This window comes from Pseudogymnoascus destructans (assembly GCF_001641265.1).
Source record: "Pseudogymnoascus destructans isolate 20631-21 unplaced genomic scaffold scaffold_17, whole genome shotgun sequence".
Lineage (NCBI taxonomy): Eukaryota > Fungi > Ascomycota > Leotiomycetes > Thelebolales > Thelebolaceae > Pseudogymnoascus > Pseudogymnoascus destructans.
This window is the reverse complement of record NW_020167536.1, coordinates 829,710-847,459: the sequence shown is the minus strand read 5'-3', so window position 1 is coordinate 847,459 and position 17,750 is coordinate 829,710. Positions and strand designations below refer to the sequence as shown.

Genomic DNA, 17,750 nt, shown 5'->3' with positions numbered 1-17,750 from the left:
ACAAGTGCCGGGTCTTCCAGGTGAGTTGGTGGATGTGGTTGTCAATTGACCAACTTGGCTTCTAAGCTCCGCTCCTAACCTCTACTCCTGACTGAGCTCGACTCCCGAGTCTCAGGAGCCAGGACTCGGCTAAGCTGACTAGTGGCTTGGCAGACCCCATCAAATCAATCGGCCCAGGAAACTCGACCAGCTCAGCAAAGCCGACCAACTCAGCAGAGCCGACCGACCCAGCAGACCCAACCAACTCAACAGACCCAAACTCAACAAGAGCACATTCCTAACTTACCCCTTGGGCAAGATTGGGTGCCACGGTTCATTCAAAGACATCCTAACTTATGTGTTAAGCTAGGAAGAAGGGTTGAGGCTCAAAGGATGAATGGGGTCACAAAGCAGGTGTTGAAGGCGTGGTTTGACGCATACAAGAGCCTCACAACAGAGCAAAAAATCGAAAACTACAACACCTACAACATGGATGAGACTGGATTTTCAATTGGAACAATGCAATCTACACGAATTATAGTCGATTCTACACTTAGGACACGTTTTCAGGCACATCCAGGAAGGCAGGAATGGGTCTCTGCTGTTGAGTGCATCTGCATGGATGGAACAACCACCGACCCCCTCATTATCTTCAAGGGACAGAATATACTACAGAGCTGGATTCCAAAGGACGTTATAAGCAAATGGAACTTCTCTGCAAATACAAAAGGGTGGACAAGCAATCTTCATGGATTAGAGTGGCTAAAACGCGTTTTTGAGCCTTCTACAAGAGCAAAAGCAACACTTCCAAATGGACAACTACAACAAAGGCTCCTTATTTGTGATGGCCATGACAGCCATATAAGTGGGAGCTTCATATCACACTGCATACAGAATCGCATATCGCTCCTTATACTACCTCCACATACCTCACATATACTCCAACCACTTGATGTTGCAATTTTTGGACCTTTGAAAAGACACCTCACAACAGCCCTCTCACACCTTAATGAGGCGCAGCTCCTACGCATACAGAAAGCAGAATGGATGGATGCATACATACAAGCAAGAGCAGCTGCATTTTCAAATTCAAATATAGCTTCTGCTTGGAGAGGGAGTGGGCTACAGCCATTTCAACCGCAGACAGTTATCCGCGCAGCTACGCTTCCTACAACAGATGCAGTAATAGTGCGGCCAAAGACTCCAACAGAGCATGACATTTTTGAGAAAGTATTTCTGAACAGCAGTCCACCTGATTTTTCAACACTTCACAAAGCAAATACAGTACTCTCTTCTACAATAAGTCGTGGCATTCTCAACACTCCTACAAAGCGATATATTCATAAGTTAGCAGATGAGACAGAGCGGCTCAATACATGCCACATACTAACGTAGGTCGTGGCCATACCGGGGCCATGGCCATACCGGGATGGTGGGGTAAGCCACCCCTTCAAAATATGAGCAGCTTCAAAATAATTGAAAATAGTTCTACCATTACCATGCTAATTCATCTATATCACTGTCAAATAGCTCCTCCTCACTCCCATCATCAATTAGATCAATTATAGATGTTGTAACTTGTGGAGTTGTTGATATTTTCGACTTTTGTGATGTAGTTGTTGTTGCTGCTTCTGCTTCTGCTACTTGCGACTGCAACTCCTCAGTTGTGATGTGGAATTGACCCTTCAAAACTGCTCTCTTGCCCTTATTTTGTACTCTGCGCTTCTGAATAATTGAGCGCAAGTTATCTGTCTCCCTTTGTTGTAGTATGTGGCATGTATTGAGCCGCTCTGTCTCATCTGCTAACTTATGAATATATCGCTTTGTAGGAGTGTTGAGAATGCCACGACTTATTGTAGAAGAGAGTACTGTATTTGCTTTGTGAAGTGTTGAAAAATCAGGTGGACTGCTGTTCAGAAATACTTTCTCAAAAATGTCATGCTCTGTTGGAGTCTTTGGCCGCACTATTACTGCATCTGTTGTAGGAAGCGTAGCTGCGCGGATAACTGTCTGCGGTTGAAATGGCTGTAGCCCACTCCCTCTCCAAGCAGAAGCTATATTTGAATTTGAAAATGCAGCTGCTCTTGCTTGTATGTATGCATCCATCCATTCTGCTTTCTGTATGCGTAGGAGCTGCGCCTCATTAAGGTGTGAGAGGGCTGTTGTGAGGTGTCTTTTCAAAGGTCCAAAAATTGCAACATCAAGTGGTTGGAGTATATGTGAGGTATGTGGAGGTAGTATAAGGAGCGATATGCGATTCTGTATGCAGTGTGATATGAAGCTCCCACTTATATGGCTGTCATGGCCATCACAAATAAGGAGCCTTTGTTGTAGTTGTCCATTTGGAAGTGTTGCTTTTGCTCTTGTAGAAGGCTCAAAAACGCGTTTTAGCCACTCTAATCCATGAAGATTGCTTGTCCACCCTTTTGTATTTGCAGAGAAGTTCCATTTGCTTATAACGTCCTTTGGAATCCAGCTCTGTAGTATATTCTGTCCCTTGAAGATAATGAGGGGGTCGGTGGTTGTTCCATCCATGCAGATGCACTCAACAGCAGAGACCCATTCCTGCCTTCCTGGATGTGCCTGAAAACGTGTCCTAAGTGTAGAATCGACTATAATTCGTGTAGATTGCATTGTTCCAATTGAAAATCCAGTCTCATCCATGTTGTAGGTGTTGTAGTTTTCGATTTTTTGCTCTGTTGTGAGGCTCTTGTATGCGTCAAACCACGCCTTCAACACCTGCTTTGTGACCCCATTCATCCTTTGAGCCTCAACCCTTCTTCCTAGCTTAACACGTAAGTTAGGATGCCTCTGAATGAACCGTGGCACCCAATCTTGCCCAAGTGGTAACTTAGGTAGTTGGAGTTGTGGTTGTTGAGTTTGTGTCTGTTGAGTTGGTCGGGTCTGCTGAGTTGGTCGGGACTGCTGAGTCGGTCGGGACTGCTGAGTTGGTCAGGACTGCTGCTGAGCCGGTTGGTTTGATGGGGTCTGCCAAGCCACTAGTTAGAAATAGCCGAGTCTGCCAGTCTATGGCAGGTTTGATGGGTTGGTAGTTGACTTGACTGAGCTGGTTAACTCTGTAGGTTGGCTCACCTGGGTTTGGAAGACCCGACACTTGTTTGACCGCACTTCCTCTGCAACCTCACGTAATATGCGATTGCTAGGAGCGTAACCACTTGCAGTAAGATTTTTGATCCATTTTAAAAGGGTCTTTTCTTGGGTTTGGGAGAGTAATTGATGTTTTAAATGTGCTTCTTTATGTGAGGTATGTCGCCCTTTAATGCGGCTAACAACTGTATCAGGCCTTAGGTGTAAGGCCTTTGCAGCAGCATTTGCAGTTTTATATAAACCAGATTTTACTCCAGCTACTGCTTCAAGTATTAGAATATCGCGTTCTTGAGCTTTTAAACTCCGTTTGCGTACCATAATAATGGGGTAATTGATAGGTTTGGTGTGTTGGTTGATGGGTTTGATGGGTTAGTTAAGTGCTCGCTTACCTCACCATCCCAGTATGGCCATGGCCCCGGTATGGCCACGACCTACGTTATGGTGCGGAGTTTCGTACAATGATACCAAGTGATCATACGAATGCATGAAATGAATTTCCGAGTGCCTGTTGATCATCTGTTTGTAGGGTTAGGACGGTAAGACTAAATCTAGTCCATATGAGGTTGATGAAGTCGCTAAGTGTGTCGATTAAGGTTTGCTCTTTCTTGTCACTTAGGATCCATAGGTGATTCATTCTGAGTGTTATGACTACAGCTCACAGCTCACAGCTTGTTACGGTTATTACGGTATATAGGGGATTACGGGTGCAGCCTTAGCCACTAAGGCTACAACCGCTAAGCGACAACTGTATATTACAAGGAATAGCCTCACCTTCCTTCCTTCTTCTTCTTCTCTCTTTAGATTCAATCTAGCTTACTTTACCTGGACTGGCACCATGACCTCCATGACCATTGTAACAGCAATGAGCATACCCAGCACATGCAAATGGTTTTACAGAAGCTCCACGAAGCTGGACTACAAGCAGACATTGCAAAATGCGAATTCTATGTCCAAGAAACAAAATTCCTAGGGCTTATCATTGGAATCTACGGCATGAGAATGGACCCTGCAAAAGTCCAAACTATAATTGAATGGAAAGCACCAAGGTGGCTCTGAGATACACAAGCCTTCATTGGGTTCTGTGTGTTCTACCGGCAGTTTATAAGAAGCTACTCTACTATTATGAAGCCACTGGTAAATCTCACAAAGAGAGGTCAAATATTTGAATGGAACCAAGCCTGCCAGGCAGCCTTTGAGTTGATTAAGAAGACTGTTACAGAAGCACCCGTGTTACAACACTTCGACCGGGACAAAACAGCGTATGTGGAAGCAGACACCTCAGACTATATATCCTCGGGAGTTCTATCACAGAAGGATGGCCAAGGAGTACTACACCTCCAAGTTAAACTCCTACAAGAAGTTCATGACCAGCCAGCACTGGGGCACCCTGGAATTGGAAAAATGGTTTGCATCATTAAGAGACAGTACTACTGGCCTCGTATGGACAAGACTATCACTCAATATGTAAAGAATTGCCATATTTGCGAGAGATCAAAAGCAACCCGAGACGCATATAATGGACTCCTACAACCAATCCCAATTGGAAGCCAACCATGGAAGGACATATCACTCAATTTTATTACAGGATTACCATTATGTGAAGGAAACAATTCTATCCTTGTAGTAGCATGCCGACTTACAAAAGAGCGCCATTTTATCCCATGCTTTGCAGGTCAAGAAGGCACTACAGCAGAAGCTACAGCGAAGTTACTACTCCAGCATGTATGGAAACACCATGGTTTACCAAATTCAATCATCTCAGACAGAGGGCCCCAGTTTGTGGCTGCAGTGTGGAAAATCCTCTGCAAAGTTTGGAAAGTTACAATCAAATTGTCTACGGCCTTCCACCCAGAAACGGATGGGCAAACTGAGAGGTTCAATGCAAAACTCGAGCAATATTTATGGGCTCATGTCAACTATCTCCAAGACAACTGGGTTAAATATCTTTGCATGGCTGAATTCACAGCAAATGCCCTTCCATCAGACTCAACAAAAGTTAGCCCATTTTTTGCAAACAAGGGTTTCGAGCTGAGAATGAGCTTTGATATAGAGGATAACACAGTCCAAACTGCCCTTCAAGAACATAAGGACATAGCTCAAAACATGAAAGATATTTGGGAATTCCTACAAGACCAGATCGCCCTCTCTCAAACCTGAATGGAGCACTTTGCAAATCAAAACAGGAAGCCAGTACCAAGTTATAAGATAGGAGACCGAGTTGGCTTTCTACTCGGAATATCAAAACCCAACGACCCTCAAAGAAACTCGACATAAGCAAGTTGGTCCTTTTCAAATCCTTGAGCGAATTGGGAATGTTGCATACCGACTCCAGCTACCACCAAGCATGAAGATACACCCTGTGTTTCATAGCAACCTCTTACGACTTGACTCAGATGATGCTTTACAAGGCCAGCACCATGAACCACCCCTGCCAATCATTATAGAAGATGAACTTGAATGGGAAGTTTAAGAAATCCTAGATTCTAAACTCCTACAGAAGAAGCACTCACACAAGCTTTCCACCGAAAATACCCACAGAAGCCACAATGATCTTACTCTTGATCAGGAGATCAATCTTAGTAGGGGGGGGGGTAGTGTTATGATTACAGCTCACAGCTTGTTACGGTTATTACGGTTGTTATAGGTATAAGGGGATTACGGGTGCAGCCTTAGCCACCAAGGCTACAACCGCTAAGCGACAACTGTATATTACAAGGAATAGCCTCACCTTCCTTCCTTCTTCTTCTTTTCTCTTTAGATTCAATCTAGCTTACTTTACCTGGACTGGCACCATGACCTCCGTGACCATCATAACATATATAATGAGGGGTAGCCTCACCTTCCTTTCTTTCTTCTTCTTCTCTCTTAGATTCAATCTAGCTTACTTTACCTAGACTAGCATCATAACCTCTATGACCATCGTAACATAAGATTGAATCTCACCTTTCTTTTGCTCTCTAAGCGTGAACCTTGATACTGAAATTTGAATTCCCTTCTTTAGAAACCCTAGAAACTAGAAAAGAAACCAGAAACCAGAAAAGAAACAAGAAACCAGAAAAAAAAAAACCAGAACCTAGAACCTAGAACCTGTTACAATTGCTGCTCAGGCAACAGGCAACAGGCAACAGTGTAAGGACACAGGGCACCCAGCTCACAGTAATAGCATATGAGAGTGCGAGTCGGAGGCTAAATGGATGCTATCCTATAGGTCTACTACGAAGGATACAAAAAAGATGAAGGGGGAACCCCGTGAGTCAATTCCCTTAAGTACCCGAAACCCATCCGACTCAGTTAGCCCACCCCAATGATCACACGTGACCAGGGGGAACCTCGTGAGTCATTTCCCTCAAGTACCCGAAACCCATCTGACTCGGTTAGCCTGCCCAAATGATCACACGTGATCCGCAGCTACTCAGAGTCTGCTCCTTAGAGTGAGAGATGAGAAGGCATCCTTACAAACAGGCAACAGGCAACAGGCAACAGGCAACAGGCAACTATAGTAGCCACCAAGGTTACAAGGAACCGCTAAGCGTGCAAGCTATATATTATGAGGATTAGCCTCACCTTCCTACTTTTCTTCTTCTTCTCTTTTTAGATTCAATCTAGCTTACTTTACCCTGACTGGCATCATGACCTCTGTGACCATCGTAACACTAATTATGGATTACTAGAAGAAATCATTTCAGACAGAGACAAACTGTTTACTTTGAAATTTTAGAAATCTTTAATGGTGCTTTTAGGAACAAATCATAAGCTATTGACAGCTTTCTATCCTAAACACATGGCTAAACAGAAAGACTAAATCAAACCCTTAAACAATACTGTAGGTATTGTGTCCTGTTAGTCAACTACTAACAGGACAATTAGGTTTAGATATTACCCATCTTACAGTTCGCATATAACAGCGCGATGACTGAAGCAACAAAAGTCTCACTGTTCTTTGCTAATTACGGCTATTAGCTAGAGGCATATATATAGACAACCATAACTAGATGAATCAAGAGCAGAACAAGCTATGATCGCTATGGAACAACTCAAATCGTTCCACAAACAACTTGCAACAGATATCCAATTCTTAAATGAATGATCTGCCGCATATGTAAACAAGAAGCATAGTATGGAACCTGCCTTTAAGGAGGGGGATAAAGTATATCTACTCTAGAAACACATCAAAACAAAATGACCAAGTATGAAGTTGGACTTTAAGAAATTAGGACCATTCAAAATATTAAACAAAGTCAGCTTAGTTAACTACAGACTGAAGCTACCTAAGAACTCTAGACTACACCTAGTTTTCCATGTCTCATTGTTAGAACTAGCAAGAGGAAACACCCTTGTTGTGACTGATACAGAACTCCAACTAGAGAATGAGATTGTTGAATACGAAGTTGAAATGATCCTAGACAGAAGGTTAGTAGGATGCAAAGAAGAGTTTTTGATAAAATGGAAAGGTTATGAACCTACAGACAATTCATGGGAAACAGTAGAAAACCTTAGCTGTCTAGAGCTGCTAGAGGCATTTCACCATCGACATCCTAGCAGTTGAAGAACCTAGAAGGTAAAGACAGGAAGAGATTGTGCTTTGAAGCATTGCCCCTAGAGGTAGCCTTAGAGGCAGTTAGGAGAAGGGAACAAGCCTTAGCTTCATGCTGCTCACGTTCATCAAGCTCCTCTAACTCATCTAAGAATTTTAGACCATGACGTAGCATCTTAACACCATGGGTTTTAAGAGCTTTCTGCTGTTTACAAAGATGCATGCGACAGGCATATGCTTCTTGAGCACAGAGAGCCTCACGTTCTTGAGATGCCGCCACTTCCTCTTCGGCCTCAAGATGCTCTTCTTCTTTACAAAGCTTCTCCTAATTAGTAGGAGAAGGGGCATAAGCGTTGTATTTGGAATTGCAATGAGTACACTCGCTACAACGACGATTACTAGCAACAACGATACAAGATCATTTGTTATGAAGACAGCTAGAACATAGCGACATTAGGTTGCTATTCTTTTCAATACAGTCTGTAACTAGCGATTTCCTTAATTAGCAAGACCTAAGGGACTAGGACTTTAGGAGGGGGGCCTAGTGTTACAGCTATGGTAACGTGACATCAGTTATGGGGCTAGAAGGGCTAGGCTTAGTAATGTGGCCTAAGAAGTCATGAGGATAGCAGGGCTAGGCTGTAGCGTGACTAGGCTAGTGGATAATTGCAGAAACTAGTGGATATTAGATAGTATCCATCAACTATCTAGATTATCCATAAGGCATGATGCCACTATATAAGTAGATAGTATTCCCTTAGATAGGAGCTTCATGCTCAACTTAATATAGTATTCTTTACAATACTATAACATGTTACTTAGAAAGCCTTTGTGTGTTTAATCCCCTGCCTCCTCTGTTAAGTCAACCTTACACAAGAAACCTCTATGTCTTCTATTAATTAGAAGTTAGTGTTACACTATTGCACTATAGCATACAAAAGCTCAAGATGAGCCTACTATTACATAGTGGTTTTGAGAGTACTATGAGTTTATACTAGAGCATGGTATAAAGCTAGAGTCAATTTGGAATATAGATGAAACAGGCTTTAGGATTGGAATTTTAGGAGGTGAGAAGGTTATGGTACCACGAATAGCAGAGGAGCTCTATATGCCTAGCCTTTAAAATTATACGTCTATTACTATCCTAGTGGCTGTGTCTATATATAGTAGGAAAAGTCATACTACCTGTAATTGTCATTCTAGGCAAAATACATATGGATTCTTAGTACTATACAAACCTTAAAAGGCACAGAGCTAGTACTACTCTTAGACTCTGGATTTTTAAATAGCCAGCTTGCTCTTTAGTAGCTAGAGAATTTTGCAAAGCATACAGATTTAGAGGATACAAAGGTTCTACTACTCAACTCTTATGTGAGCCATACAAGCTATGACTTCATCATTGTAGCAGAAGAACATAACATCATTATATACACCTTTCCCTCACATCTCACACACGTTTTACAGCCATTAGATGTAGGAGTGTTCTAGCCTTATAAGCAGTGGCATAGAGTAGCTGTGCTTGTAGCTATATAAGACATGGACATTACCTATAACTACAATCCTTTATAAGAGATCTTACCTAAATCTAGAAGCATACTTTTAAGGAGTCTATAATAGACTTAGCTTTCTAGAAAGCTAGATCTAGCTAATAAGCTGTAATACAGCTATTATGAAGCTACACACCTACTTACAGCCTACGCCTACACCTACTACACCTACCCTACTAATATAGGTTTCTACACCTAAACCCTCTACTTTTCGGGCTGAAAAGGGGCTATAGTACTAGAAACACAAGGTTCTAGAGGGCTTTAGTAGCCCCTCTAAGAACATGACCTATAGGCTATTTGGCGCTAGGTTATGGAGTTGAAGAAGTAGGCAAGCTGAAGCTAGGCCTAGCTTTAGTTCAGAGGTGAGCTCTAAGCTGCTTACACTCACAAGCTTCAGGCCTAGCCTGCTAGGCTAGAAACCAGGCTAATAACCAGCTTAAAAGAGCTAGGGTTAAGGCCTAGAGGGTAGAGTGCCTCTAGAAAAAGAGGGTAAAAGCTCTTCTTTAAACTAGCAACCTAATTCCTCTAGAGGATCGGGACCTAATTCAGGACCTAGAAGCTGCTAAGAGCGAGTGTAAGAGCAAGAGAAGGAGTGAGCGTAGGAGTGAGCATAGGAGTGATGAAGTGATAATTTCTTACAATGATTGATTTATGTACCTTTACATACAAATTACTATGTAGTGGTACTTATAGCCTACATTTTGCGAAACCGCTCTGCTCATTTTGAAACCGCGCGGATCGCTTCCTCCAACCTTGAGCGAAGCGAAAATTTGGTCACGACGATTAACTTCCTACAAATTTATGTTGATGTTTCAGCAGAGAAATTTGTAGCCTCAATAGAATATGCAGATTCATAGTATATTCTACAGTTTAGACCCCCTCCAATCTACCTTCAAGCTTGGAGCGCTGTTACCCCCGAGTATATGGTGGATTACGGGGCACTAGTAGTTCATCGCAATTCTAGGGGTCGTGTTTATAAAAATTGCATAGGCTACTCTCTATATATGCCATAATGCTGTGCATTGCTCTCGGCATATCATTGAAGTAATACCCGCAAAAAAAAACGTGGCTGAACATGGCGATACCTCTCAAGTAATGTGTGGCCATGTTCACACTTGCCATTAACGGTGAGCCGTGATCCAATAGCAGGCAGTGAACCTCAAATGGATGCCGTATTCTGGCGTACAAATCTCCCTCCCAGCAACGATGAGCCGTGGTTATCTCCGTAAAAGCAAAATAACCCGCCCAAGAACGCCAAGCTATAGCACTGTGAATTGCATCTGCGAATAAACACATGCATAGCATGAGCTGACGTGTAGTAGAGCCCTCCCTACCGAGAATACGAAGAGAATGCCGAAGACGAAACCGAACCCCCAAGAGAAGGGTAAACGGGCATACCAGAATAAATTGAGTGAGTATTCGAACCAAGCCCGCCATGATTGACCATTCCAGTATCATGACGTATGCGTGGTCGGTCCATCGTAGCACGACTTGGACCGTCGTTATTCCCAAAAAGGAAGACAAGCTCGTCCTTTCCTAGTCTACCAACGCTGCGGCTGGCATTCTCATCCAGAGCAGCATCAACAAACTTGCGCTTGCGATTTTGAAGCTCAATGATGCGATCTTCCACAGTACCCTCCACCAAAATCCTATGAACACTGACTGGTTTCTGCTGCCCGATGCGATGTGCACGGTCAACAGCCTGCATTTCTACAAATGGATTCCTATATAATAATCAGTTAAAGTCCGCACGAACATGGCTTGTATAGATCCTACCAGAATGGGTCAAGAATGATTACTTGTGAAGCAGCAACTAGGTTTAGTCCTGCATTGCCAGCCTTCAATGAGACTAGAAGGATCTTGCACCTCGGATCATCTGTGAATCTGACAATGGCGTTATTACGTGCGTCTGCACTCATACCTCCATCGTAACGCCCAAATCCAATCCTTTCACTGTGGATGGGAACTTCCATCAGATCAAGTAATGTGGTGAATTGACTGAAGATTATCGTCTTAACATCAGGAGCCGAATTTCGCAGGATGTCCACGCATTTGTCGATCTTGGATGAGGAAACCCAGTTCTTCTTCAGGTAACGCATATACTGACGACGGCCATCTGCGCTTTTGGATGCCCTTTTTTTCAGCTCAGCCAATGACACGTGCTTGTCCTCTGGCTTTTTCCCAGTCTTCTTCCTCCTGGGCAGCTTTTTCGACCGATGAGATTTCTTTGACTTGTCTTGGGATATAGCCTTGCTTCCTAATGGCTTTGATTTGCTGGCCAACTGGCTCCTCTCATCTTCGCGCTTTGGCTGGCCACGAAAGGTTGCAAAAATATCGGCAGGCAAGTCATCATCGCTTCCATCACTAGCTCCCAGCATCTTCGAAAGAGCCTCCTTGGCCCCTTCCTCATATTTTATGGCCTCCTTCTTGCAATCGACCTCTATTTTCGGTTTGGTTTCCTTTGCTCTCGTCTCGAGGTCATCATCTTCGTCAGAAGAAGTCTCATAGTCATCAGGAACAATGAAGTCCCTAATGTTACCATTCTCGTCGGCTTCTTCAAGTCCGCTATCTGAGTCCAAATCCGAGTCCGAATCATAGCTGTCGCTATCTCCATCATCAATGCCATCAGCGTTGCCCGTCAGAGATTCTGAGTTCGGCATGTGAGCGCGCTGGAATGTTTCGTAGTCGATAATTTTTTTTAAATCGACTGCGCCACGACAGGTGGGACATTTTGCTGATGTCGAGTCTTCACCGTTGGCAATAGCCTGATCAAAACTGCTTGTTATCCTGACGAGGCATTGTGCACAAGTATCATGACCACAAGGTACCACAATACTCGGATTTGGAACTGGATCATAGCAGACGGGACACTCAAATGGAACCGTTGCATCCATGATACGACCAATAACATCTGGGAGAAGGGTTTTCGCCAGCTTGAGCATCTCCTCTGCAGTTGCCTCTGTGGGGGCCTCTTCATAGTCCATAATGAGATGAGGATGACAGGCGGCCTGGCGAAGTCTCAAAAGGAGGACAAGGATATTAGAATAATTCTTGCCGATTGTACCGGCTTTGAGGTACTTGTTGAACTGAAGCTGGGTCTTCCTCTCTAATGAAGTATAGTACTCCTGTTCGTCCTCGTTGAATATGGCATTTGAAACCACTTCCGTCTTTTCAGGCAGAACCAAAATTGGTTTCCCATCAATCTGAGATTGCTTGGTTCGGCGTAAAAGGATAGCCTTTAAAACAGCCTGGAGCTTCTTCATGGCTCTTTTCATATTGTACTCGGAGCCAGTGCCCTTAGTTAGGCAGGAGAACTCCTGGTAAATGTTAGATCAACCCTGTATCCAGTGAGAAAACTACTTACGGATGAGAATCTGCTATATTCATTGTAAGGCTTGATTTTTAAGAAATGTATCAAGCTGTACAACTCGTGGACACCATTCATCATCGGAGTTCCTGTCAGACAGAATCTTGTCTCGGCGTCTAATAAAGAAGCAGCGAGAGCCGACTTGGTGTTTCTGTTTTTGATGCATTGAGCTTCATCTAGGACAACACGGTACCATCTAGAGTTCCTTCCCAAGAAAGGAAGGGTTGACTGGTAAGGCGTGTCATCCATGCCAGGGTGGGCTTCTTTTCTCTTCTCAATGTCCATGTATCTTTTGTACTCTGCAGCGAGTGTTCCGTATGTTGTCAGCACCACATCATGCGTACGGAGAGTTGACCAAGTCGCCTTCTTTCCTGAATGGTAAACAAACGTGCTGAGCCTATGACTAGATACAATCTTGGAAAGGATTTCACGCTCCCATTGCCTTATCAGAGCGACAGGGCCAACAATAAGAGTAGTCTATACACGTTAGTACAGGTGACACAGAGACCAGCAGGCGTATGACGAATAAAGAAATAGGAAACAGACCTTCCGGGCCTTGTTATATGAAGGACGGGATAACAGCAACGCCAGGGTGCTAATTGTCTTTCCGAGGCCCATATCATCAGCCAAGATACCGCCTTTGTTGGAACCCTCTTCCATTGACTTCAGCCACGTAAGTGCCAGTTTCTGATGTTCATATAACGGATATTTAAGACCCTCCGGTGTGCCCTCCCTATCCTCTACAGGTATCTCGGTGTCGGGTCGAATGTTCTCCAAGAGATCCTGTATTTCTTTCTCTGTTTTTCGCGGGTCGGTGACGTAGTTATAGATCTCCCCAGCTAGACCTTGGTTCAATCTATCTCGCATAGCAACATAATCGACCGCGCTGGTCTGGTTAAGAATTTGTGCAAAGGGAGCATTCATCGCCGGGGGTGCCATGCCGGGATATGGACCGCTAATCGATTGTCCGTAGGTGTTGGGATAGTAACTATTGTTACTAGGATATCCACCCAAAAAGGGCATGGTAGAAGGTGGACCCTGGGGTGTATGTGATAGATAGCTTCCATATCCTACATTGATGGGGGGTGGCGGTCTTGATAGATGTTGCTCTCGCCTATTCTCATGGAAGTCAGCTGAGGAAATGATTTCAATGTCTGAATCGCTGTCTTGATCGGGGTAAGACCCCGGCATCTTAGGAAGAGTGTCCGAGCCAAGTGTAGAGAGAGATGCCAGACCATTGAGCGTCAGATCCACAGATTGATAACCATGAGGTCTCTGGCCTGGCTGTGAGCCTTGTGTGACAGCTGCAACTTCGTTATCCTGGGAGTTTGAGTCGTGTTTCTGGGATCTCGATGGGGGGCGCTGGTGTGAAGTCCCCATCATACGATCATAAACAGAGGGCCTCTTTGATGCAGCAGGACCGCTTTCAGATTGAGAAGGTGAAGAAGCCGAATACCTATCTTGGAGGTGGCGCGCATACTCTCTATCATTTTTCAATTTTGCTGCTGCTTCCTCGATTTCCCTCTGTCTGATCTTGTGCAACTCCAATTCACGTGTGACAGGGTCGGCGTAGGTGGTAGTGTATAAGGTCGGAAGACCAGTGGACGGGTTTGGGGAAGTACGCCTTGACTTGCTTCGAGTTTTTCGCGAGCTATCCAGCTCATGCAGCCCATCAAACAATCTTTTTCTAGATGGTAGGGTGAAGTTTGCACTTGAATCCTTGATTGCTGTGGACCCAGAAGCCGAGCTTGAGGGCGGGTGAGAGGGGTCCATTGTGTCGGCTGTAGGGCATCGTCAGCTGGAGTTGTGAAGATAAAGGTGTATAGGAATGGGAGTTGAGTTGGGGGTCTGAGATAAATAGGAGGGAAGTGGTGGCGGCGGCTCGGATACTTGCGACGAAGAAAAACATGCAGAATAACTCACAAGGAAACGGGTCTGTGGATGTAGGGTTGTAATTGGAAAAAGGAGAGGTGGATTCGAAGTTGTTTGTATGCTGTTGTTGTGGTGTACCTCCCCCAAGCACCGAGGCGCCAATGTGTGGTCCTGTTACCCGTCCCCGAAGTGCCCTCAATTGCGTCTCAATACGGGCGATCTCAGCCTTGATGTCTGCTTCGGCCTGCTCAGATCCCTCTGTGTTATTATCAAGGGTAAAGAGAAGGGTTTTTTGCAAGACCAACTCGTCGGCCAGCTCATCGGGGGAGACATAGGCCTCTAGAGGGGATAGGTTCGAGGCGGATGCCATATTTGGGAGGAAGAAGGTGCCGAGAAGATCGGTCAGAACTTCGTCTTAAATGGCAACAGCTATCTTCTTCAAGGCGAGACCAGGCTAGGCCGAGCGGGAAGGAGCAAGCAGAAGGTAATCGGGTGTATAAGCGTGCATGTAGTAGGGAATGACGGTGGCGACATGGGAAACATGAGGCTCTACGTTCCTCCTTCGCCCTTCGTCCTTCCTCTTCCTCTTCCTCTTCGTGAGCCTTTCCGATATTTCCTCTACTTTCCAGGGCGCCCTTTACACTCGTCACGCCACAGGACAAGTCGAAACAAGGCAGAATCAGGCAGGGTAAGACCAGGCAAGGCTGAATGGGGTTGTGCTCAAGCAGGTGCAGCAGGCTGGCGAATAGATGCCTCGGTGGATAATCTAGGGGTGGATTATTGGGTATACGGATCGTATGTGCTGGCGATGTGTAATACTTGGGCTCGGGGTGCAGAGTAGAGTAGGTAAAGAGAGGTAAGAGCCGTATCAATTTTGGTGGCGACAGTAGGAGTATTGTAGTATCTGTTTATCCCCGCCACGCCATGTATGGACCTCCCTCCCGCGTCACAGCCAGCGCGGTGTATAATTGGGATAAATTTTGGCGATCTAGCCGGGTTCCAAAATCCACAACACTAGGCTACTTGCAGGTTTAGTATCGTTTAGTTCCTCCAAGAGCCGCATCGTCGCCCCTGATTCACGTAAAGTCATACACCACCAGTGCCTTCGCTCCATCTTCAGCCTCCTTCAAGACAACCACAACCTCATCGTCAAACCCGATCCAGTCCCCCTTGCTCGTTGTCTGAATGCCGTCGGTTCCTGTTCCTGTGCTGTGCGTTTCTCCCCGCACCCGCACACTTTCCTCGTTCACCACTCTCCGTGACCTTAGTCCTCGCTCTAATTCCCACACACGGAGCTCATCCCCCCCGGAACTTATGCTGACTGCCTTGCCACGTACTCCCACATGTGCGCCTGATACGGATGATGTATGTCCCCAGAGCGTCTTCGCAGCACTGATTTTCAGATCGTCCAGCGTTGATGTGACCAAATAGAGTGCGAGCGTATTGTTCGAATGGCTCGCCAAAAGGTAGGGGTGTGAGTAGCTGAGGCTAGATGGCCGTGGGTTAGTGGGCGGGCTTCCAGGGCCGGCAGCGTTAGGAGCTGAGCTGGATGTTGATGGTGAATTCCCGGCTGAAGAGGGTATCTGTGACAATAGAGGATGGAAGCCCGGTTCTATCGCAGACGCGAGACGGGAGTGTGAAATGGTACCATTGTTAGAGATGTGAAGTTCTTGGAGACCAACAGACCAGCCGCTAGAGTAAGTCGGTAAGGCGTAGGCAATCGAAGCTATTATTGTTTGTGGGGTGGCCCTTATTGAGAGCGAGAGTGGAGGCCAAGTAGTCTGAGACTTGAGGGAGGTAATAAGCCGTGTAGACATGATCTCAGTTGGAGGTTTGTCACCTGTCGAGAAGGCTCTGTTTGGGGCCTCCCATAAATCGTCGTCGCAACTTGATGTACATGATTTAGACGCAGCTTTGTCTTCGAGGATATACAAGGACAGAGCCTGATCCTCTGTAACTGTTAGTAGATGTGGGTTAGAATAAGCGGCAGCAACCAGCGAGACACCCTCCTCGCCCGACCCGGACCTCGATAATATCTTCACGAAGACTCCGTCCATCTCCACCGATCTAATATCAAACTTCCAAATTCCAAATCCGCCATTCTTGAAGCCAACAGCGGCTCTCACCGCGCCAGTTTCTAAAGTATAGTCCAGTGCCAAAGCAGTAGGTGCTGATTGGGAATCATTCTCGAGAGCTACTCGTGCAATACATTTGCTGCTCGCGCCATCCCTTTGTAAATCCCACACACGGAGGCCACTAGCACGGTCAACGGTTAGTACTTTCCCATCGATAATTCTAACCATCAAGCTCCCAGTGTCTGGATTCTTGTTCTCCTGTCCTCTTGGGTGAGTATCCATCCCCTGTCCGTCTTCCACTAACCCAATTTCTCTCACATCTGCAGAACCTCGACTCCAGTTATGCCTTAATCGGTACTTGGCCTTCCAGTCTATCCTCGACGCTGTGGGTTTCTCAATGTGGCCTCTCGTTGGATCAAGGCTCTTTTGATGTTTGGTTTTTTGCTGCTTTACCCAATAATCTTCCTTACTGGCATCTTTCCCATCTCTTTTCCTAATACTTGGCCGAACAAACCGATCCCAGTAAAGGCTTCGCCACACCTCGCCGTCAGTGCTTAATGCTAGCCAGCGCTTTGATACGCTGTGGCATAGAAGTACCGTGGTAACAGGAAGAAACTGTAAAATTCTAATGAGGATTTCATCTGAAAGGCATGAAATCATGTCCCCATCACCCTTGGAGTTTGCTCCCACACGGGGGAGGGGCCGCTGTTTCTTGCTTTCAGGTTCATCAAAACCATCAAAGGCCCCTATGCGTTTCTTTGCGGGCATTATCCGGTCTTTGTTTGAATCCATTTTCTGGGCCTTTTCCTTTCCAGGGGCTAATACTCCAGTGCCGGTCGAAGTCAGCTTATAAATTATATCCCCACAGGGGGATCATCGGCGTAGTAACCTCCAGTGATGTGTACGGGAAAATATTGATTAGGTTCGAGCAAAGGCCATTTGTTTCCAGTAATGGATGGCAAGTGCTTTCCTAGTTTCCTCCTCAGTATAATCAGACAGCGTGGTGGTGTGCACGTGGTGGTACGTGGGTGACTGAGATGTAATAGGTGACGGCGTGGGATTCTGGCCCTGGGATTCTGGCAGAATCAGGCACCCATCCTGAAACCCGTAAATGTATTGGAATAGTTCCGTACGTAGCGTAGGTCACGGAGCTACGGCATAAATAAAGGCCGTAGCCCCATAGATTTCAACAAGTTTGGGCGGAAATCACAGGCATCCCCAGATAAGGAAGAATAATAATCCGAGTGGAGTATTGTGTTGATCTGGGA

The 17,750-nt window shown here is 45.4% G+C and overlaps 2 protein-coding genes across 2 annotated transcripts; both read right to left on the bottom strand.

The window, feature by feature from the left end:
- Positions 1–9,756: 9,756 nt before the first annotated feature.
- Positions 9,757–15,325, bottom strand: VC83_07102 (uncharacterized protein). The gene is made up of 5 exons (XM_024470680.1): positions 14,459–15,325; positions 13,082–14,316; positions 12,533–13,012; positions 10,945–12,485; positions 9,757–10,892 (listed from the first exon to the last, which is right to left on the bottom strand). Exons 1-5 carry the CDS (start codon positions 14,775–14,777, stop codon positions 10,499–10,501), a joined length of 3,969 nt encoding a protein of 1,322 aa, XP_024322061.1. The 5' UTR covers positions 14,778–15,325; the 3' UTR covers positions 9,757–10,498.
- Positions 15,326–17,563, bottom strand: VC83_07101 (uncharacterized protein). Its single transcript, XM_024470679.1, has one exon. The coding sequence runs from the start codon at positions 17,272–17,274 to the stop codon at positions 15,484–15,486; it is 1,791 nt and encodes a 596-aa protein (XP_024322108.1). The 5' UTR covers positions 17,275–17,563; the 3' UTR covers positions 15,326–15,483.
- Between the last annotated feature and the right edge of the window lie 187 nt (positions 17,564–17,750).

Excerpts from the sequence above, each read along its gene's own strand:
- VC83_07101 (XM_024470679.1), bottom strand. The coding sequence starts at position 17,274 with ATGGATTCAAACAAAGACCGGATAATGCCCGCAAAGAAACGCATAGGG.
- VC83_07102 (XM_024470680.1), bottom strand. The coding sequence starts at position 14,777 with ATGGCATCCGCCTCGAACCTATCCCCTCTAGAGGCCTATGTCTCCCCC. Across the intron at positions 14,317-14,458 it reads ATCCACAGACCCGTTTCCTT|CCGACACAATGGACCCCTCT; the intron begins GTGAGTTATTCT and ends GATGCCCTACAG. Across the intron at positions 13,013-13,081 it reads CATATAACAAGGCCCGGAAG|ACTACTCTTATTGTTGGCCC; the intron begins GTCTGTTTCCTA and ends TAACGTGTATAG.